Source organism: Oncorhynchus masou, chromosome 8, assembly GCF_036934945.1.
Source record: "Oncorhynchus masou masou isolate Uvic2021 chromosome 8, UVic_Omas_1.1, whole genome shotgun sequence".
NCBI lineage: Eukaryota > Metazoa > Chordata > Actinopteri > Salmoniformes > Salmonidae > Oncorhynchus > Oncorhynchus masou.
Window position 1 is genome coordinate 20,167,930 of NC_088219.1, and position 22,951 is coordinate 20,190,880.

The following is a 22,951-nucleotide window of genomic DNA, read 5'->3' on the forward strand; positions in this document are numbered from 1 at the left end:
AGTACAGTTTGCAGTGCTTCTCGGAGCCTGTGAGCCATTGATAGCGCTCGTAGTTGGAACTTTGAAAATGGCGAACGAACCCCTTTCCCGCCTGTGACAGGCTTTGTAGCATCGGCGTCGGGCTACCTCTCCTTACAATGTCTAACTTTTCTTGAGAAGTTTGTCTTGAGAATGGCATTATAATTATATCCGCCATTGTGGGTTGAAAAGACAGCTTAGTAGTACGCAAATTAATTTGTTTATCAAATTCAGTTTCCTAGTTCTGAGGTTCTGCATAGACCTGACTCTCAATATTGGTAATCCAATCAAAAGACGTGCACGCACAACGCCTGCTAGCTGGCTCCTGTGTAACACTGGAGCCAGCCAGCAGGCGTACAATAGCCAACTCTAAAGCTGATTGTTTGACACTAAATTTTAATTTCCATTCACTTTAAGATACAAGCGCCCGCACTGTTGATTCTGAAGGCAGATTTTAGACCCCTGGCAACACATGATGGCTGAATATGATTGGATAAAAGATCTAACATAAAGACCAGCCCTCCAAATCTCAACCTGGGGCTGGAAGCAGTGCAACCAAGAGGAACGCTATGAAATTACTCTGGGGAAATTACTCTGGGGAATAATTTAATACATATTTGTGGGAAAATGTATTCAAAAAATTATATTCTGATGATGTTTAGGCCAGCAGAGAAGGCCTTGCTGGCCCTGACTGCCCACCACTGGGCCTACTACTGTTGTGTTGTCAGCAAACTTGGTGATTGATTTGGAGATGTGCGTGGCTACTGTGGGGTCCCCGTGTTGAGGATCAGTGTGGCGGAGGTGTTGTTGCCTACCTTCTCCAACTTGGATTGGTCTATCAGGAAGGCTAGGACCCAGTTGCGCAGACACAGGGCCCTGAGCTTAGTGATGAGCTTGGAGGACACAATGGTGTTAAGGAAAGGGGAGCGGCAGGGGCCCACGTCGGTGTTGTTTTCCTTGAAGAGGGCAAAGAAGGTGTTTACCTTGTCCGGAAGAGAGGTGTGTCCGCGATTTGCCTGTCTTTCCCTTTATAATCTGTGTGTGCTTTATTGCATTGACAACTTAATCATGTATATACCCTTTTAAAAGCCATATTTGGTTGTGTGTGTTGGTAACTCAGACTATCAAAATCATTTTTCTGCCTTCCTTACTGACACGCTGCTATTAACCCTTTCTATGCAATTTCAAGTTCCTCTCGCCACTAAATATCTATTACACTACTATTCTATCTGTCTCTGTCCATGGGCCCTATCTGTCTCTGTCCATGGGCCCTGTCTGTCTCTGTCCATGGGCCCTGTCTGTCTCTGTTCACGGTCCCTGTCTGTCTCTGTCCATGGGCCCTGTCTGTCTCTGTCCATGGGCCCTGTCTGTCTCTGTTCACGGGCCCTATCTGTCTCTGTCCATGGGCCCTGTCTGTCTCTGTCCACAGGCCCTCCCTGTTCTGTGTCTGTCTGTCTATCTGTCCATGGGCCCTGTCTGTCTCTGTCCATGGGCCCTGTCTGTCTCTGTTCACGGGCCCTATCTGTCTCTGTCCATGGGCCCTGTCTGTCTCTGTCCACAGGCCCTATCCGTTCATGTCCACAGGCCTTATCTGTCCCTATCGATGGACCCTGTTTGTCCCTGTCCACGGGCCCTATCTGACCCGTTCCACGGGCCCTGTCTGTCTCTGCCCGCGGGCCCTATCTGTCTCTGCCCACAGGCCCTATCTGACCCTTTCCACAGGCCCTGTCTGTCTCTGCCCACAGGCCCTGTCTGTCCCTGTCCTCGGGGCCTATCTGACCCTTTCCACGGGCGCTGTCTGTCTCTGCCCATGGGGCCTATCTGTCTCTGTCTATGGGCCCTGTATGTCCCTGTCCACGGGCCCTATCTGTCCTTGTCCACGTGCCCTGTCTGTCTCTATCTACAGGCCCTGTATGTCTCTGTTCACGGGCCCTGTCTGTCTCTGTCCATGGGCCCTATCTGTCCCTGTCCACAGGCCCTATCCGTTCATGTCCACAGGCCTTATCTGTCCCTATCGGTGGACCCTGTTTGTCCCTGTCCACGGGCCCTATCTGACCCTTTCCACGGGCCCTGTCTGTCCCTGTCCTCGGGCCCTGTCTGGCTCTGCCCATGGGCCCTATCTGTCCCTGTCTATGGGCCCTGTATGTCCCTGTCCATGGGCCCTATCTGTCATTGTCCACGTGCCCTGTCTGTCTCTGTCTACAGGCCCCGTATGTCTCTGTCCATGGGTCCTATCTGTCCCTGTCCATGGGCCCTGTCTGTCTCTGTCTACGGGCCCCGTATGTCTCTGTCCACGGGCCCCGTATATCTCTGTCTACGGGCCTGCCTGTCTCTGTCCACGGGCCCTGTAGGTCTCTGTCAATGGGCCCTGTATGTCTCTGTCAATGGGCCCCGTCTAATAAAGCTGTGTGTTAACTGTTTTCATTGCAGAGCCCCAGTTGAAAGGCATTGTGACCAGGCTGTACAGTCAGCACGGATACTACCTGCAGATGCATCCGGATGGCACCATGGACGGCACAAGGGACGAAGGCAGCTCCTTTTGTAAGTGTGAGTAGTGTGTGTGCATATGTGCGAGCGTGTGTATGTGTGTATGTGTGTGTAGCATGGTTGGTGGGTAGTGTGTGTATGTAGCATGGTTGGTGTGTAGCATGGTTGGTGTGTGTGTAGGATGGTTGGTGTGTGGTGTGTTGTGAATTAAATAAATAAATAAATAATGAATAAATTAATGAATTACATTTTATTTTCATATCAAATTGCCAATTGGCAACTGATCCCTTATTAGAGATCGGGCTACTTTTTTCAACATTCTGTTAAAAATTGCGCAACATTTCAACGTCCTGCTACTCATGCCAGGAATATAGTATATGCATATGATTAGTATGTGTGCATAGAAAACACACTCTGAAGTTTCTAGAACTGGTTCAAAGGTGTCTGTGACTATAACAGAACGAGTTCCGTGGTCAAAATTGCAAGGAAACCTGATCACAAAATCGACGGAGAAAAAATCAATCCGCCAGTCTATGTATTGTCTATTGGAAGGAAAAATACTTAAGGATGGGATTACAGTTCTTACAGCTTCCACACGATGTCGCCAGTGTTGTGATTTTGATGCAACTAAATCCTTGGTCATCTGAGAAATAGGCACATCCGGTCTTCAGGTCCACAGCTGGAAAAAATGCAACCGGAAAAGTGGGCTACGTTTTCCAAACTTGTTGCTATTGAATACAGATCGCTCCGTGATCAATTTGATCATTTATTAACATTTACTAATACCTAAAGTTGGATTACAGAAGTAGTTTGAAGTGTTTTGTCGAAGTTTATAGGCAACTTTTTTAATAAAAAAAATAACGTTGCGTTTAAAAACTGTGTTTTTCCTGGATCTGACGGTCTTCATAAATGGACATTTTGGGTATACAAGGACCGATTTAATCGAAGAAAGGACCCAATTGTGATGTTTATGGGACATATAGGAGTGCCAACAAAGAAGCTCGTCAAAGGTAATGAATGTTTTATATTTTAATTCTTTTGTTTACGTCCCCTTCTGGTATTTCAGGGTGTTGCATGCTATCAGATAATAGCTTCTCATGCTTTCACCGAAAAGCATTTTAAAAATCTGACTTGTTGGCTAGATTCACAACGAGTGTAGCTTGAATTGAGTACCCTGCATGTGAGTTTTAATGAACGTTTGAGTTTTAACGAGTGCTATTAGAATTTGGCGTAGCGCATTTGCATTTATTGTTGGCAAGGTGGGACGCTTGCGTGTCGGATTGCCCAAAGAGGTTAAAAGGATTAAATCTTCTTCAGGATTGGTGGGTCCCCTGGGGGACGATTGAGCTAACGTAGGCTAATGCGATTATCATGAGGATGTAAGTAAAATTTCCCAGGACATGGACATGTCTGATGTTGGCAGCAAGCTAAATTCTGGTAATTTAACTGCACTGACCAGTTTACAGTAGTTACTACAGTGAAAGAATATCATGCTATTGTTTGAAGAGAGCGCAGTTTTGAACATGAAAAGTTATTAACCTCTCTGGTACACGATGCTAGCGTCCCACCACGACAAAAGCCAGTGAAATTGTAGGGCGCCAAATTCAAAACAACAGAAATCCCATAATTAAAATTATTCAAACATACAAGTATTGTACACCATTTTAAAGATGAACTTCTTGTAAATCCAACCACAATGTCCGATTTCAAAAAGGCTTTACTGTGAAACCACACACATGCAATTATGTTAGGTCAACACCTCGTTACAGAAAGTCATACCAACATTTTTCCAGACAAAGAGAGGAGTCACAAAAAGCATGAATAGAGATAAAATGAATCACTAACCTTTGATGATCTTCATCAGATGGCACTCATAGGATTTTATGTTACACAATACATGTATGTTTTGTTCGAAGAAGTTCATATTTATATCAAAAAATCTCAGTTTACATTGACACTTTATGGTAAGAAATGCATTGTCTCAAACAAACATCCGGTGAAAGTGCAGAGAGCCACATCAAATGACAGAAATACTCATCATAGACATTGATAAACAATACAAGTGTTAAACATATGAATAAAGATGAACTTCTCCTTAATGCAACCGCTGTGTCAGATTTCAAAAAGGCTTTACGGAGAAAGCACACTTTGCGATACAGCCATTTTCCAGCCAAGGAGAGTGTCACAAAAGTCAGAAATAGCATTAAAATTAATCACTTACCTTTGATGATCTTCATCAGATGGCACTCCCAGGTCAACAATAAATGTTTAATAATGTCCCTCTTTATGACCAAAAACCTCCTTTTTGTTTGCACTTTTTGTCCAGTAATCTGAATGCTTAAGGCGTGTGCACTAAGTCCAGATGAAAAGTAAAAAAGTACAATAAAAGTTAGTAGAAACATGCCAAACGATTTTAAAAATCAATCCTCCGTTTGTTTTTGTCATAAATAATAAATAATATTTCAACCGGACAAAAGAAACAAAAAAGGCGGGTTCCCGATCAGGCGCATGTCTGATGAATGGTAATTTCCACTGGCCACTGATTGAAAGTGCTGTATCTCCCTTATTTTTCAGAGTAAAATCCTGAAGCAATGCCTGAAGACCGGATACATGTAGAGGAAGCCACAGAGCTCATGAACTGGGTCCTTAGTCTTTGTATGGTGAATAGGCTTTCAATGGATAAACAGCCTTTCAAAATAATAGTACTTCCTGGTTGGATATTCCTTGGGTTTTCGCCTGCCATATCAGTTCTGTTATACTCACAGACATTATTTTAACAGTTTTGGAAACTTTAGAGTGATTTATATCCAATATATGCATATCCTATCTTCTGGGCCTGAGTAGCAGGCAGTTTAATTTGGGCATGCTTTTCATCCAAAATTCCAATTGCAGCCCCCTACCCTAGTGAAGTTAATTTAAAAAATTAGGCATATTTGGGAAGTCTTGATACAACATTTTGAACAGAAATGCAATGGTTCATTGGATCAGTCTAAAACGTTGCACACACACAGCTGAATTCTAAATTGCACCAGGGCTGAATTAATACATTATGGCCTTTCTCTTGCATTCTCTTGCATTTCAAACAGTATGGTACAAAAAATACAGTTTTTTTTCTTTGTATTATCTTTTACCAGATCTAATGTGTTCCATTCTCCTACATTCCTTTCACATTTCCGCAAACTTCAAAGTGTTTCCTTTCAATAATATTCATATCCTTGCTTCAGGGCCTGAGCTACATGCAGTTAGATTTGGGTATCTAATTTTCGCCTATCATTTTAGGCGAAAATTGAAAAAAGGGGCCCATCGTTTTAAACCCGCTCTGGTACAAAGAGATGATTAAAGCATGAGACATACTGTATAGGCCTAGACTCAATTTATATACATTTGTGCACTTTGCTTTATGTCTGGATTTAATTAAATGTCATTATAGGTCACCCTTTTTCTTTTATTCCAGGCTTTATAAAAAATTCAGCAAACAGAAATACACCATGGACAAAAAAACATTTAAATTTCTCCTCATGGCTCAGCCACATAATACCAGGGCATATCTGGTTGGCTTTCCGTAAAAAGGAGAAGCGTATATCGTTGTAGAAAGGGCAATAGAGGATTAAATTAATTTAATTCTCTATCTCCTCGAAGTCACATTAGTTAGTTACATAGTATTTCCTCTTCTATTTAACCATTATACTGACCTGTTTCAATAAGCAGGAGCAATATCCCTGATCTTACTTACCTGTGCACATAGCGATCTCTTGCTTTTTGGTAGGTTATACATAATATATCCCTCAAACACGAATTCACCCTTAATCAAACAAAAGGTTCTCAATTTGGGTTTATGATTAATATCTTCCACCCATTTCTTTTAATATGGCATCATCAGTTGTTTTTTAATAGCATCTATGTCTCCCTTAATTTGGTTTTCATATAAATGTTCACAGTCAGACTGTTGGAAAAGGTCAGACATTTCAGTTCTCAGGCTCCCCCAATGGAGAGATCACATTCAAAAACATTGCTGGCTGTTCTGAGAGTTGGCATATCTATCAGTCTATTCCAAAGTCTCACCATACATTCCTTCCATCTCATCTCATAGGGTTTCCAGCCAATGTCTTCAGTTATTGCCAATATAGGTGCAAACTTGTGGATGCCTAAAAAATAACGTACTGCTCTGTTATGTCTGGTTTTTGAGAGACCTCATAGCACCCCACACTCCTGTTGAATAGTCCAAAACAGGACACTCGCATGTCTGATACAATTTGGAATACGTAGCATAGCCAATATATTTGAGTGTTTTTGTTTTTCCTATAACTTCCCCAAGAGCTATATTTACTGCGTCGTCCAGGGCAGATGTACTGTATAGAAAGGTCAAATGTTCATAAAAATAAAGACCCAAATATTTATAATTGCTAGTAAACTCAAGAATTTCTTTACCAAAACAAAACTGAAAAACATGAGAATGGCTGACCAAGAAAAACTTCCAAACGACTAATTTGAAGTAAAAAGGAGTTGGTGAACTAGAGAAAAAAAGGCAGAGTAATTTATTTTTGCTCACTTTAATCAATTGTACAGGATGCGAACAGATGACTGATGTTTTTACGTTTAGTCTTCCTCAGAATTAGCCTTGTTGGTAAGCTATTCTCATTGTTGCTAAGAACCCTTCATTTATTTTGTTTGCTGATTCACGAAGGCCCACTTGAAAACTGAAAAACACTTCTCCTACTACCAGGTTTACTAAAATACATGATTTGTGGGGGTTTTCTATTTCTATACACCAATTGACTGCAAATAAGAAATATTCTGCAGGTCTTGTTCAGTTTCTGCCATCAAAATAATATCAGCATATAAGAGTATACTTAACATTTCATCATCATATCTTTTTCCAATATTTAGCTGTTCATTTTATTTCGCCAAATCATTAATAGACATAGCAAACAGAGTGGGTGATAAGGTGTCTCCTTGTTTTACACTCAGGGCCGTGGGAAACCAATCTGTACGATATTTTTAACACGCTCACAGACATTTGATGCTTTGTAGAGAGTCTAGATTGCATGATAAAATTTCCCATTAACACCTGTCTTTATCAATTTATAGGCTAAAATGTACTTATTTTCTGGAAATCAATGCAACATGCAAAAGTAGGCTCATTTTCCTGTAATCTATTTCTGACTATTGTGCAGGCCGAGAAGATACTGTCGATACAGACTCTGGATTTATGACAACCATTTTGTTCTTCCACCAGAAAGTTTAGATCCTCAAAAAAATGTATTAACCAGCTGAATATAATTTATAGACTGTATTTAGTAAACTTATGCCTTTATAGTTCAGTTGCACTCTCTTTTGAAGATTTGGGAATGGGATTCACTATAGACTAACTGTATGCCAAGTGGACGGCAGTATACTGTATTCAAAACAAATTTGGCGCAAACAATTTATTTGGTTCCATAACTTTAGAGGATTTCTTGTCTGTATCTCCTCTCTGATATCTCAGTTTGAATAGACCGTCTATTATCTTAAATAACTTTCTAAAATGTTATCTGTATTCCTTTCTTTACAATGTAGAAATAAGTGCTCAGCCTTGCGCATTACAGACCATAGGCCCCTTAACTCATCATGTCCATGTCTAAAAGAGCACAGAGGGTGTTCTTTAATGGAAGAATCAGGAATTCCCCAAGGCAGATGTCTAGGCCCATTACTTTGTTCAATCTAAACTAATGAATTGCCACTGGTTTTGAGGAAAGCCAGAGTGTCTATGTATGTGGAGGACTCAACACTATACATGTTAGCTACTACAGCGGCTGAATTAACAAAGTGTTGCAGTTAGTTTTAGAGTGGGTGACAAGGAATAAGTTAGTCCTAAATATTTCTAAATCTAAAAGCATTGTATTTGGGACAAATCATTCATTAAACCGTAAACCTCAACTGAATCTTGTAATAAATAATGTGGAAATTGAGCAAGTTGAGGTGACTAAACTGCTTGGAGTAACCCTGGATTGTAAACTGGCATGGTCAAAACATACTGATACAACAGTAGCTAAGATTGGGAGAAGTTTTTTAATGTAATGTTGTATTTCACCTTTATCTAACCAGGTAGGCCAGTTGAGAACAAGTTCTCATTTACAACTGCAACCTGGCCAAGCTAAAGCAAAGCAGTGCGACAAAAACAACAACATAGAGTTACACATAAACAAATATACAGTCAACAACACAATAGAAAAATCTATGTACAGTGTGTGGAAATGTAGAAGAGCAGGGATAATAAATAGGCCATAGAGGCAAAATAATGACAATTTAGCATTAACACTGCAGTGATAGATGTGCAGATGAGGATGGGCACTATCAACAAGGCATGTCCTACAGGCCTTAGTTTTGTCGTACCTGGACTACTGTTCAGTCATGTGGTCAGGAGCCACAAAAAAGGACTTAGAAAAATTGCAATTGGTTCAGAACAGGGCAACACGGCTGGCCCTTGGATGCACACAGAGAGCTAATATTAAATATGCATGTCAATCTCTCTTGGCTCAAAGTGGAGGAGAGATTGACTTCATCACTGCTTGTATTTATGAGAGGTACTGACAAGTTGAATGCACCGAGCTGTTTGCTTGAACAACTGGCGCGCAACTTGGACAACCATGCATACCCCACAAGTCATGTCACAAGAGGTCTCTTCACAGTCCCCAAGTCCAGAACAGACTATGGAAGGCACACAGTAGTAAATAGAGCCATGACTACATGGAACTCTATTCCACATCAAGTAACTCATTAGATTTAAAAAACAGATTAAAAAACACCTTATGGAACAGTGGCGACTATGAAGCAACACAAACACAGACACATACATACACACACAAGACACAATAGAATATGCACTATACACACACGTAAATATGAATTTTGTACTGTACATATGTGGTAGTGGTGGGGTAGGGGCCTGAGGGCACACAGTCTGTGAATGTATTGTAATGCTTTTTAAATTGTATAAACTGCCTTAATATTGCTGGACCCCAGGAAGAGTAGCTGCCTTGGCAGGAACTAATGGGGATCCATAATAAACCCCAGGAAGAGTAGCTGCCTTGGCAGCAGCTAATGGGGATCCATAATAAACCTCAGGAAGAGTAGCTGCCTTGGCAGGAACTAATGGGGATACATAATAACGCCAGGAAGAGTAGCTGCCTTGGCAGGAACTAATGGGGATCCATAATAACCCCAGGAAGAGTAGCTGCCTTGGCAGCAGCTAATGGGGATCCATAATAACACCAGGAAGATTAGCTGCCTTGGCAGGAACTAATGGGGATCCATAATAACCCCAGGAAGAGTAGCTGCCTTGGCAGCAGCTAATGGGGATCCATAATAACCCCAGGAAGAGTAGCTGCCTTGGCAGCAGCTAATGGGGATCCATAATAACCCCAGGAAGAGTAGCTGCCTTGGCAGCAGCTAATGGGGATCCATAATAACCCCAGGAAGAGTAGCTGCCTTGGCAGGAACTAATGGGGATCCATAATAACCCCAGGAAGAGTAGCTGCCTTGGCAGCAGCTAATGGGGATCCATAATAACCCCAGGAAGAGTAGCTGCCTTGGCAGCAGCTAATGGGGATCCATAATAACCCCAGGAAGAGTAGCTGCCTTGGCAGCAGCCAATGGGGATCCATAATAACCCCAGGAAGAGTAGCTGCCTTGGCAAAATGGGGATCCAAAAACCCCAGGAAGATAAGGCTTGTTCGGCTGCCTTGTAACGTTGGGGATCCATAATAACCCCAGGAAGAGTAGTGCTTTAATGGGGATCACATCCCCAGGAAGAGTAGCTTTTTTAGCTGCCTTGGCAGCAGCTAATGGGGATCCATAATAACCCCAGGAAGAGTAGCTGCCTTTCAGAATATATGATATCACATTATGTTTCATACCAGAAATATAATCATTTTTTGTCTCTTGACATCTTTGCAGAGTTTTTATGAGTTCTGACAGAGCTCTGCGTGATATTTCATAAAATAGAAAATCATTTGGCACATTTATTTTCTTACATTTAGGCTTTTATATGGAGGTATGTATAATTTGCCCTGAGTGATGCACAGTAATACCTGTTTGAGAAAGTTTCATACCAGAAATATAATCATTTTTTGCCACATCAGAAAAAGGTCATAAATAAAATAGAATGATCAGGTCAAATTTTAAATTTAAACTTTTCAATGGAGTATGTATAATTTGCCCTGAGTGATGCACAGTAATACCTGTTTGAGAAAGTTCATGGCCAACAGAAAAAGGTCATAAATAAAAGAGAATGATCAGGTCAAATTTTAAATTCAAACGAGTCAATGTGTGTGTGTGTGTGTGTGTGTGTGTGTGTGTGTGTGTGTGTGTGTGTGTGTGTGTGTGTGTGTGTGTGTGTGTGTGTGTGTGTGTGGTGTATAGTGTCTTTGTGTTTTTTGGCATATTCTGACCAGCACCCAGGTATTGTATATTTCTCTGTGTCTGGTCACTGGCACCAGTTGATTGCTCATTCAACAACTGCTGATCAGGGCTATTGGTGTCTGTTGATGATGTACTGGGGCCTATTCTCTTACAGCGATACTGGTATACTGCTGGGTCTACAGACATATCTACACCTTACCCACAAAGATAACACACAACTCGATGTATCACCCATCACTCCATTCACCATTGACATCAATTCATGCAGTAGATATACTAATCTATGCAGTAGATATACTAATTAAAACTCATTTTTAAACCACTCCACAAATGTCTTGTTAATTAACAGACTGTAGTTTTGGCAAGTCGGTTAGGACATCTACTTTGTGCATGACACAGGTAATTTTTCCAACAATTGTTTACAGGCAGATTATTTCACATATAATTCACTGCATCACAATTCAAGTGGGTCAGAAGGTTATATACACTAAGATGACTGTGCCATTAAACAGAAAGGAAAATTCCAGAAAATTATGTCATATCTTTAGAAGCCAATTGGGGGTGTACCTGTGGATGTATTTCAAGGCCTAACTTCAAACTCAGTGCCTCTTTGCTTGACATCATAGGAAAATCAAAAGAAATCAGCCAAGACCGCAGAAAAGAATTGTAGACCACCACAAGTCTGGTTCATCCTTGGGAGCAATATCCAAATGCCTGAAGGTACCACCTTCATCTGTACAAACAATAGTACGCAAGTATAAACACCATAGGACCACGCAGCCGTCATACTGCTCAGGAAGGAGAAGTGTTCTGTCTCCTAGAAATGAACGTACTTTGGTGAAAAAAGTGCAAATCAAACCCAGAACAACAGCAAAGGACCTTGTGAAGATGCTGGAGGAAACAATCAAAATAATCTATATCCACAGTAAAACAAATCCTATATCGACATAACCTGAAAGGCCGCTCAGTAAGGAAGAAGCCACTGATCCAAAACCGCCGTAAAAAAGCCAGACTAGGGTTTGCAACTGCACATGGGGACAAAGATCGTACTTTTTGGAGAAATGTCTTCTGGTCTGATGAAACAAAAATAGAACTGTTTGGCCGTAATGCCCATCATTATGTTTGGAGGCTTGCAAGCCGAAGAACACCATCCCAACCGTGAAGCACCGGGGTGGCAGCAGCATGTTTTGGGGGTGCTTTGCTGCAGGAGGGACTGGTGCACTTCACAAAATAGATGCCATCATGAGGATGGAAAATTATATGAATAATAGCAACATCTCAAGACATCAGTCAGGAAGTTAATGCTTGGTCACAAATGGGTCTTCCAAATGGACAATGACCCCAAGCATACTTCCAAAGTTGTCACAAAATGGCTTAAGGACAACAAAGTCAAGGTATTGGAGAGGTCATCACAAAACCCTGATCTCAATCCTATAGAACATTTGTGGGCAGAACTGAAAAAGTGTGTGCGAGCAAGGAGGCCTACAAACCTGACTCAGTTACACCAGCTCTGTCAGGAGGAATGGGCGAAAATTCACCCAACTTATTATGGGAAGCTTGTGGAAGGCTACCCAAAATATTTGACCCAAGTGAAACCATTTAAAGGCAATGCTACCAAATACTAATTCAGTGTATGTATGACCCACTGGGAATGTGATGAAAGAAATAAAAGCTGAAAGAAATAATTATCTCTACTATTATTCTGACTTTTCACATTCTTAAAATAAAGTGGTGAATCTAACTGACCTAAGACAGGGAATTTTTTACTAGGATTAAATGTCAGGAATTGTGAAACAAATGAGTTTAAATCTATTTGACTAAAGTGTATTTAAAATTCCGACTTCAACTGTGTGTGTGTATATATATATATATATATATATATTTATATATATATATATATATATATATATATATATAGTTATATATATTACACATAAAAGGTTTCGACACACCTACTCATTGAAGGGTTTTTCTTTATTTTTACTATTACTATTATACATTGTATTATACATTGTATTACTATTATACATGTACTATTATACATTTTTGAACAATAGTGAAGATATCAAAACTATGAAATAGCACATATGGAATCGTGTAGTATCCAAAAAAGTGCTAAACAAATCTAAATATATTTTAGATTCTTCAAAGTGGCCACGCTTTGTCTTGATGACAGATTTGCATACTCTTAAAAAAAGAAGAAGCTTTGCACACTCTTGGCATTCTCTCAACCAGCTTCACCTGGAATGCTATTCCAACAGTCTTGAAAGAGTTCCCACATATGTTGAGCACTTGGCTGCTTTTCCTTCACTCTGCGGTTCAACTCTACCCAAGCCATCTCAATTGGGTTGTGGTCAGGTGATTGTGGAGGCCAGATCATCTGATGCAGCACTCCATCTCTCTCCTTTTTGATCAAATAGCCCTTACATAGCCTGGAGGTGTGTTGGGTCATTATCCTGTTGAAAAAGAAATGATAGTCCCGCTAAGTCTAATGTCCATTGCTCGTGTTTCTTGGCACAAGCAAGTCTCTTCTTATTATTGGTGTCCTTTAGTAGTGGTTTCTTTGCAGCAATTTGACCATGAAGGCCTGATTCACGCAGTCTCCTCTTAACAGTTGATGATGAGATGTGTCTGTTACTTGAACTCTGTGAAGCATTTATTTGGGCTGCGATTTCTGAGGTTGGTAACTCTAATGAACTTTTCCTCTGCAGCAGAGGTAACTCTGGGTCTTCCTTTCCCGTGGTGGTCCTCTTGAGAGCCAGTTTCATCATAGCGCTTGATGGTTTTTGCGACTGCACTTGAAGAAACTTTAAAAGTTCTTGACATTTTCTGGATTAACTGACCATATCTTAACGTATTGATGGACTGTCATTTCTATTTACTTATTTTAGCTGTTCTTGCCATAATACGGACTTGGTCTTTTACCAAATAGGGCTATCTTCTGTATACCACCCATCCCTTTTCACAACACAACTGATTGGCTCAAACGTGTTAAGATGGAAAAAAATTCCACAAATGAACTTTTAACAAGGCACACCTGTTAATTGAAAAGCATTCCAGGTGACTACCTCATGAATCTGGTTGAGAATATGTCAAGAGTGTGCAAAGCTGTCAAGGCAAAGGGTGGCTACTTTGCAGAATCTGAAATCTATAATATATTTAGATTTGTTTAACACTTTTTTGGTTACTACATGATTCCATATGTGTTATTTCATAGTTTTAATTTCTTCACTATTATTTAGCCAGCAGCATACCACCCTGCATACAACTGCTGGCTTGCTTCTGAAGCTAAGCAGGGTTGGTCCTGGTCAGTTCCTGGATGAGAGACCAGATACTGCTGGAAGTGGTGTTGGAGGGCCAGTAGGAGGCACTCTTTCCTCTGGGCTAAAGATAATATTTTAATGCCCCAGGGCAGTGTTTGGGGACACTGCCCTGTGTTGGGTGCTGTCTTTCAGATGGGAAGTTAAATGGGTGTCCTGACTCTCTGAGGTCATTAAAGATCCCATGGTATTTATCATAAGAGTAGGGGTGTTAACCCCGGTGTCCTGGCTAAATTCCCAATCTGGCCCTCAAACCATCACGGTCACGAATAATCCCCAGTTCACAATTGGCTCATTCATCCCCTTCCTGTAACTATTCCCCAGGTCGTTGTTGCAAATGAGAATGTGTTCTCAGTCAACTTACCTGGTAAAATAACAGATAAAAATTCAAAATAAAGAAAAACCCTTGAATGAGTAGGTGTTCTATAACTTTTGACCAGAATATTTATATATATTATACTCCGGACTCTGACATTGCTCGTCCTAATATCATCCTAATATTTCTATATTTCTTAATTCCATTCTTTTACTTTTAGAGTCGTGTTCATTGTTGTGTATTGTTAGATATTACTGCATATTACTACATCCGCAGTAACATCTGTTAAATATGTATTTTATTTGACGGTACATGGGGTGTGCTAAAAGAACACAAAAAGACACTTCCCACTGAGCATAGACGTCATTTGATGTAATTTTGTTGGAGTTGTCAACTAACATCAATTCAACGTGAAATCAACAAAGAACATTCACCATGTCATTGGATTTAGGTTAAAAGTTGGGTGACAAAAACACAAAATTCTCTTCCGTTGATGAAAATTCAAACTTATCACCTAGATTTTTTGTTGTTGAAATGATGTGGAAACACTGAAGCATTCAATACTACACTTTCAATTTGAAACACTGAGACATTAAGTGTTACTGTCTCTCAATTTGAAACCCTGAAACCTTCAGTGTTACATTCTCTCGATTTGAATCACTGAAACAGTTAGTGACAAGCTTAACATGACAAGGTGCAAAAAAATCACTCAACCATGAAATCCTACATATGGTGAGGGCATGTGCAGAGAAGACAGAGGGAAGTAGAGAAAGAATGAGAGTGAAATGGAGCAATAGAGCAATAAAGAAATAGAGAAGGAGAGATGGAGGGGAGAGAATGGATCAGAAAGAGGGGGAAGGGAGGGGCACAGAGAGGGATGTGTGTGTGTGTGTGTTCGAGATGACTGGGCCTGTCCTCAGCCCAGCTGTCTGTCTGTGTGAGAAGCCGAGTGGAGTGGAGCGTGTGGAGGAGATAGACTAGTCTTTGATTAGGCTGGAGGCAGTTATAGGGTTTTGGCCCGTGGCGACTATGACACTACAGAGTGATGAATATGAAAGAGAGTGGACAGTAGCATGGTGCGGTAGAGATCCCAACAACAGAGACGTATAGATATGGCTACTTTGTTGATATACTATGACACCATTCTACAAGAATATATTGGTCATGCAATAGGTAAATAAATAACCACCTGAGACATCCTCGGGGACCGCTCCCTTTGCAAGTTTTCATTACTTGATTGTATTGTTTATTGACTTTTAATATAGATTTGAATTATTTAATGACTTTCAATATTTACATATTTATTTGACAAAATTCTTATTCAAGTATATTTAGAGATTGGGAAGTCAGATGCCCCCTCACATGCAGCAAGATCTGCAAATAAACAAAGACGTTGTGCTCCTTATTGCAATGGGTATAGGTTTCAGAATAGGTGTGAATTTGATAATGATATTTAGGGGGCACATTTCAAAGTATATGGAAGCAATAATTGTTCCCTTTTCTCTCTCATTACTACCTTCTCTTTTCCACCCTATCTTTTCCACCCTATATGTCTTCTAATCTCTCCTCTCTGTTCTCCTGATCTGATGGTTGCATTGGTCTCTTTGTAGAAGAGCTCAGTAACACTCCTGAAACCCAGCACACCTCAGAGAGATGGTGAGAAGAGACAGGCTAGATAGAAGATAGGCTTGTCCTTTCTCTTCCTTCCTCCCTTCCTTCCTCCCGTCTCTGCTCCTTCCTGCCGTCTATTTCTGCCATCTGTTTGTCATTCAACCTCTCTGTTGTTCATGCTCTCTTTCATCTTGGAGAGATTCTCTCTTGTTTTCTCTCGCCATCTCTCCCACATGCTTTCATTCTCTTCCTTTGTGTCTCCCTTGTCTTTCCTCATAGCTGTCTTTAGTGAGGTGTTGCACCCTAACAACTGCGACCTGGCCAAGATAAAGCAAAGTAGTGCGACACAAACAACAACACAGAGTTACACATGGAATAAAAAAATGTACAGTCAATAACACAATTAAAAAAATACAATGTGTGCAAATGGCATGATGAGGTGAAGCAATAAATAGGCCATAGTCGTGATGTAATTACAATTTAGCAAATTAACACTGGAGTGATAGATGTGCAGATGATGATGTGCAAGTAGAAATACTGGTGTGCAAAAAAGTAAATAAAAAAATATGGGGATGAGGTAGGTATTTGGTTGGATGGGCTATTTACAGATGGGCTGTGTACAGCAATCGGTTAGCTGCTCAGATAGCTGATGTTTAAAGTTAGTGAGGGAGATATAGTCTCCAACTTCAGCAATTTTTTCAATTCATTCCAGTCATTGGCAGCAGAGAACTGGAAAGAAAGGCGGCCGAAGAAGGTGTTGGCTTTGGGGATGACCAGTGAGATATACCTGCTGGAGCGCGTGCTACGGGTGGGTGCTGTTTTCGTGACCAGTGAGCTGAGATAAGGCGGAGCTTTACTGAACAAAGACTTATAGATGACCTGGAGTCTGGCAATGAATATGTAGCGAGGGCCAGCCGACGAGAGCATACAGGTCGCAGTGGTGGGTGGTATATGGGGCTTTGGTGACAAAACGGATGGCACTGTGATAGACTGCATTCAGTTTGCTGAGTAGAGTGCTGGAGGCTATTTTGTAAATGACATCGCCGGATCGGTAGGATAGTCAGTTTTACGAGGGTATGTTTGGCTTCGTGAGTGAAGGACGATTTGTAGGATGCCAATTCTATATTTAATTTTGGATTGGAGATGTTTAATATGAGTCTGGAAGGAGATATTACAGTCTAGCCAGACACCTAGGTATTTGTAGTTATCCACATATTCTAAGTCAGAACAGTCCAGAGTAGTGATGCTAGTCAGGCGGGCGGTTGTGGGCACTGATCGGTTGAAGAGCATACATTTAGTTTTACCAGCGTTTAAGAGCAGTTGGAGGCCACGGAAGGAGTGTTGTATGGTATTGAAGCTTGTTTGGAGGTTTGCTAACACAGTGTCCAAAGAAGGGTCAGATGTATACAGAATGGTGTCATCTCTGTAGAGGTGGATCAGGGAATCACCCGCGGCAAGAGCGGGTTATCCAGAGGTGACACATGTTACTTGCTCTAGAAGACAGGGAAGCTCTGTTTGATTCTCTCTGGGTCGGTCGAATGTTCGTCTCATGTTCTCACGTTTATATCTCCTCCCTCCCTCTTTCTGTCCCTCTGCAGCACAGTTCAACTTGATTCCTGTGGGTCTGAGGATCGTGGCGATCCAGGGGGCGAAGACAGGGCTCTACCTGGGCATGAACAGCGACGGGTACCTTTTCACCTCTGTGAGTCCACATGCTCAACAATAAATAAACCAAAAGAAATACTGGACAATCCGTCTCCTATATTTATGTTCAGGAAATGACTGTGTGGCAATGGGCCAGCGCCAGTAATAGAGCCACTCCGTGAAGCTTTGAGTTGACTCTCTAAATGACAGTTATAATGACAATGTAACGGCTGGAACATCCGTATCAGGAGTCGACCGCTGTTGCTAAATCTCCTCACTTATTGTCTGTGTTATTGCTGTCCGTGGAGCAGAACTCTGTTCCAGGAGAATTATGTTGCTGTCCATGGTGCTGAAATTGACTTCAATCTTGAGTTGCATATCCTGTGCCATGGGCTTGGATTCCATGGCGCAGTTAAGACACTTAGATATACTGTTGTTTTTTTGTGCTTCATGTCCCTGTAGCCTGCAGGCGTACATTTGTGTTGAATCTGCAATGTGCAATTTTATGCGGGGTTGAGGACAGTGTGTATAGCAGTGGAGGCTGCTGAAGGGAGGACGGTTCATAATAATGGTTGTAACGGAACAAATGGAATGGCATCAAACACATGGAAACCATGGATGTCAATTATGGCAGTCACCTGCACCTCTCTGATTCAGAGGGGTTGGGTTAAATGCAGAAGACACATTTCATTTGAAGGCATTCAGTTGTACAACTGACTTGTTATCTTTCCCTTTAATGGTGTCATAGGAATTTCATAATTCCCATATGTGTTTATTAATTAAATGCACTCAGTATATTTTATATGAATTTGTAAGATTCTTATTTGTATAAAATAGACAGAGATCAGTCTTATCAAAATTAGATAATAGTATTTATTCTCGGAGCTCGCTGCCATGGAACCACAAACAGTTTATATACAAAAGTTGATGTCATAGGTTATAAAATATCCTTCCTCCTATCAACCAGGGCAAAACAGGCTCAAAAGTTTATTCCAACCCCCTCGTTCACTCACTCCAGACACACACTTATCAAGACTCACTTCTGGAATCTTCACCTTCATCCATCACTGTTCAGCAGACAGTTCCAGATAATGGAAAACCTAGGGAGACACTCATTGCCTTATCTAAACATCCCAGAGCTAAATTGAGTCAGTTCAACCATAGGTTAACGGCCCTCTTTGCTTACTTAAAAACCCACAATCCATTTCCTCCCCAACGCATCTGGAATGGTATTTATATTATGTTAAATTACCCCCTGTTTCATGCTGCACAATCCCTTCCTTATGAATTAACATGATTAATCAGATATAATAAAACAGGGTAGAGTTTAATTAGTTCAAGTTCTATTTAAATGTAGATATTGTTTAGTCATTATTCATAAAATTCCTAACAAATGGACATAGAGTAATAGTATTAGCACACAGAGTAGGTGGAACATTCACTCTCTCGCTGCGTGTTTGTTTGTGTGAGCATGTACCTAGGTATTATTTTTCTTACCCTGCCATACGTCATACATAAAATCTGTCAGCATACAGTATATATAGGGCAGAAACATGAAAGTGTGGAGGGTCACGGAAAACAATCATTTGTTAGTTGTTGGAGCATTGAATGTGTAAGGTTGTAACAGCTACCCCACAGTGTGTGAGAGAGGAAGTGAGAGATAGAGAGAATATCCCTGAGCTGGCGATTAGCATGCGACAATGAGAAGGCTTTTGTCTCTTGTCTGAACAGAGACGATTTCGAAGGGAAACATTGAGATATTGTTGCTGTACTTCCCTGCAAACATCCAGTCAGTGTCTTCCCTTCACACACACACACACACACACACACGCACGCACGCACGCACGCACGCACACACACACACACACACACCCAGATGTCTATTTGACCTTGAGTTGACTGGGTGTCTTTTATATGAGGAGTGTTTTCATGCAACGTTTTCATGAGTGTGTGATATTGTGATGTTATGCTGATGATGTGTAACATTATATGGGTGGCGTGTGTTACAGTCACACACTGGTAAGCTGGTATGTGTGAGTGAGGATGAAAATGTCATGTATTCTGTTGAGTGATTGTGTGTGTGTGTGCACAGGTGCCTGCACATGCATGCAAGCATGTCTGTGTCTGTCTGTCTCTGTCTGTCTCCGTCCGTCCGTCTCCATCCGTCTGTCTCCGTCCGTGTGTTGTAACAGCTGGAGATAGAGGGGGGATGGCACCTCAGGAGAGTGCATGACAGTGCAGACAAATGTTCTGACCGGTGACAAACAAGCTCATCACTGTCACATAGGCTGAGGTGAGTGACAGCAAGAGACACAGAGGACACTGCTATCGGGGGAAACCTCTGCAGGGCTCTTCCTCTCTCTCTATCTCTTTCTCTCACCTTCTTTCTCCTGCTGTCCCTCTCTCTACGGTTGTTCCTCCCATTCTCCCCGTCTCTCTCTCTCTCTCTCTCTCTCTCTCTCCCTAATCCTCTCTCCTTCTCCCCTCCTCTGTCTCTATCTCTTTCTCTCACCTTCTTTCTCCTGCTGTCCCTCTCTCTACGGTTGTTCCTCCCATTCTCCCCTCTCTCTCTCTCTCTCTCTCTCTCTCTCCCTAATCCTCTCTCCTTCTCCCCATCCTCTCTTTCCCTCTCCCTCTCTTTCTCTCCCTCCATCCTCTCTCTGACTGATTTGTTGTCCTCTTCTATTCAAGTCAGCTGTTCATTGCAGTAAACGCGTAATCAGCCAGCCTTGTCAGGCTAGTGAAGTGCACATAGAGCCCAGGAGAACAGTAAGGAGCTAATGACAAGGAACTCCATGACACTGCTCTGTTGTCTCAGCTATGAGCCTCAGCCTCAGCATCCTTATATCTGTAGGAGGCTCCAGGAAAATTGCATATTTTTTTGTAAAAAATAGTACTCAGCTCTGTCCTGACCCATTTCATTGTCTGTGTGCTCTGGAAAACCCTCCTGGGCCATGAGATGGGGGAGATGTGTGAGAAAATGGGGCGATGGTGTGTGTGTGTGTGTGTGTGTGTGTGTGTGTGTGTGTGTGTGTGTGTGTGTGTGTGTGTGTGTGTGTGTGTGTGTGTGTGTGTGTGTGTGTGTGTGTGTGTGTGTGTGTGTGTGTGTGTGTGTGTGTGTGTGTGTGTGTGTGCATGAGTAAGTGAGACACAGACAGACAGACAGACAGAGAGACAGAGAGATGGTGGGTGGGAGGTGACACAATTGAGAGATTCTAGATTTTACAAATGCAGTTTCCATGCATGTTAATCAGGCCTCTGAAATTAACCGATGATTGCCTTTTTAATGGGTGTGTTGATGTGTGCGTAGTATACAGTAAATTGCTTGTGCACACCTTGAATTATAATGCCTATGATACTATAGTACACGATGGTACAAATACTACAGTATTCACTGTAGTGTTTTTGCAGACTTTACTGTTGTATTCACTGTACTGTTTTTGCAGACTAAAAATCTGTAGTATTTACTGTGGTGTACTGTAGTATACTGAAGTATTTACAGTTAACTATAGTATAAATACTTCAGTAAAAGAAAACTGTAGTATATGCTATAGGAATTAATGTAAAAAAAAAATTTGAACTGTAGTATTTACTGTAACTTTTTTGTTTAATTATCTTTGACATAGAAGAGGAGGCTTTCTCAGGTAGGTAGGTAGGTAGGTAGGTAGGTAGGTAGGAAGGAAGGAAGGAAGGAAGGAAGGAAGGAAGGAAGGAAGGAAGGAAGGAAGGAAGGAAGGAAGGAAGGAAGGAAGGAAGGAAGGAAGGAAGGACGGACGGAAGGACTGGGGTCTAAACGGATAGTTCAAACCTGCTCTTTTCTATAACCTGTAGGGAACACAATATATGGTCTAGACTTGACATGTAAGTTTCTCACATTTGAGTGGGACTAATTGGGATATTGGGGAGGGGAATGGGCAGGGTATATGCAAATTGAATACTGTAGTAGTTACTAAAGTTAAAAAAAAGGGTTGTGTTTTTACGGACTGTCGTGTTTTTGTGGATATTACCGTAGTCTTTACTACAGTGTTTTTTTCCAGAAAATACTGTAGTATTAACTATAGTATACTACAACATTCTATAGTAAGTACTGCACATGATCGAGGGATACTACAGTGTGTAGTATAGTATTCTACAGTATATTACAGTTTACTCTAGAATTCTATAGTAAGTACTGTAGTATTGTATAGTAAAATGTAGTTTTTTTTCATGTGTGTATAAAACATTAAGTACACCTTCCTAATATTGAGTTGCACCACCTTTTGCCCTCAGATCAGACTCAATTCATCAGGGCATGGACTCTACAAGGTGTCGAAAGCATTCCACAGGGATGCTGGCCCATGTTGACTCCAATGCTTCCCACAGTTGTGTCAAGTTGGCTGGATGTCCTTTGGGTGGTGGACCATTCTTGATACACATGGGAAACTATTGAAAAACCCTGCAGCGTTGCAGTTCTTGACCCAAACTGGTGCTCCGGGCACCTACTACCATACCCCGTTCAAAGGCATTTAAATATTTTGTTTTGCCGATTCACACTCTGAATGGCACACATACAACATTCCATGCCTCAATTGTCTCAAGGCTTAAAAATCCTTCTTTAACCTGTCTCCTCCCCTTCATCTACACTGATTAAAGTGGATTTAACAAGTGACATCAATAAGGGATCATAGCTTTCACCTGGTCTGTCTATGCCATGGAAAGAGTAAGTGTTCTTAATCACACATTATCAGAGTGCGCAGCAGAACACTGTATGCTGGAAAACACTTGGTTTGTAATTTTTGATTAAAATGAAACCACTATTGATTAAATTAAATAAGAATACCAAACTTGTGTTCGCGTGGATTCCGCAACACGTTCAGCTCGGAAACACCGCTAACCAAACAACAGTGCTAGGTGGCTGTACTACAGACACCGGTTGTTGTCGTTGGAAAGACACATTGTTAAAAACTTTTGAAAAACAACTGGTTGCAGTGAAGAGCAAACCTGGATACTAAGGACATCCTGAGGAAATTGACGAGTACCAACAGCTTTACGCTACGAAGGAACAACATTCTCCATCATGGAAAGATCTGACTACCTCACAAAAGAACTCGAACCCAACAACAAAAAATTTAAACAGATTCATCTACAGACACGGACGACTTACTTACCATTGAAG

At 41.3% G+C, this 22,951-nt stretch overlaps 1 protein-coding gene across 3 annotated transcripts in view; it reads left to right on the forward strand.

The window, feature by feature from the left end:
- Window positions 1-22,951, forward strand: part of LOC135544348 (fibroblast growth factor 11-like) — a 90,768-nt gene that overhangs the window by 40,783 nt on the left and 27,034 nt on the right. For 2 of the 3 annotated variants that reach the window (XM_064971889.1, XM_064971891.1), the window contains exons 2-3: window positions 2,449-2,565; window positions 17,751-17,854. In XM_064971889.1, the coding sequence (XP_064827961.1) occupies window positions 2,449-2,565; window positions 17,751-17,854 (221 nt within the window). The remainder of the gene's footprint in view (window positions 1-2,448; window positions 2,566-17,750; window positions 17,855-22,951) is intronic. The other variant, XM_064971890.1, reaches the window with a different exon arrangement.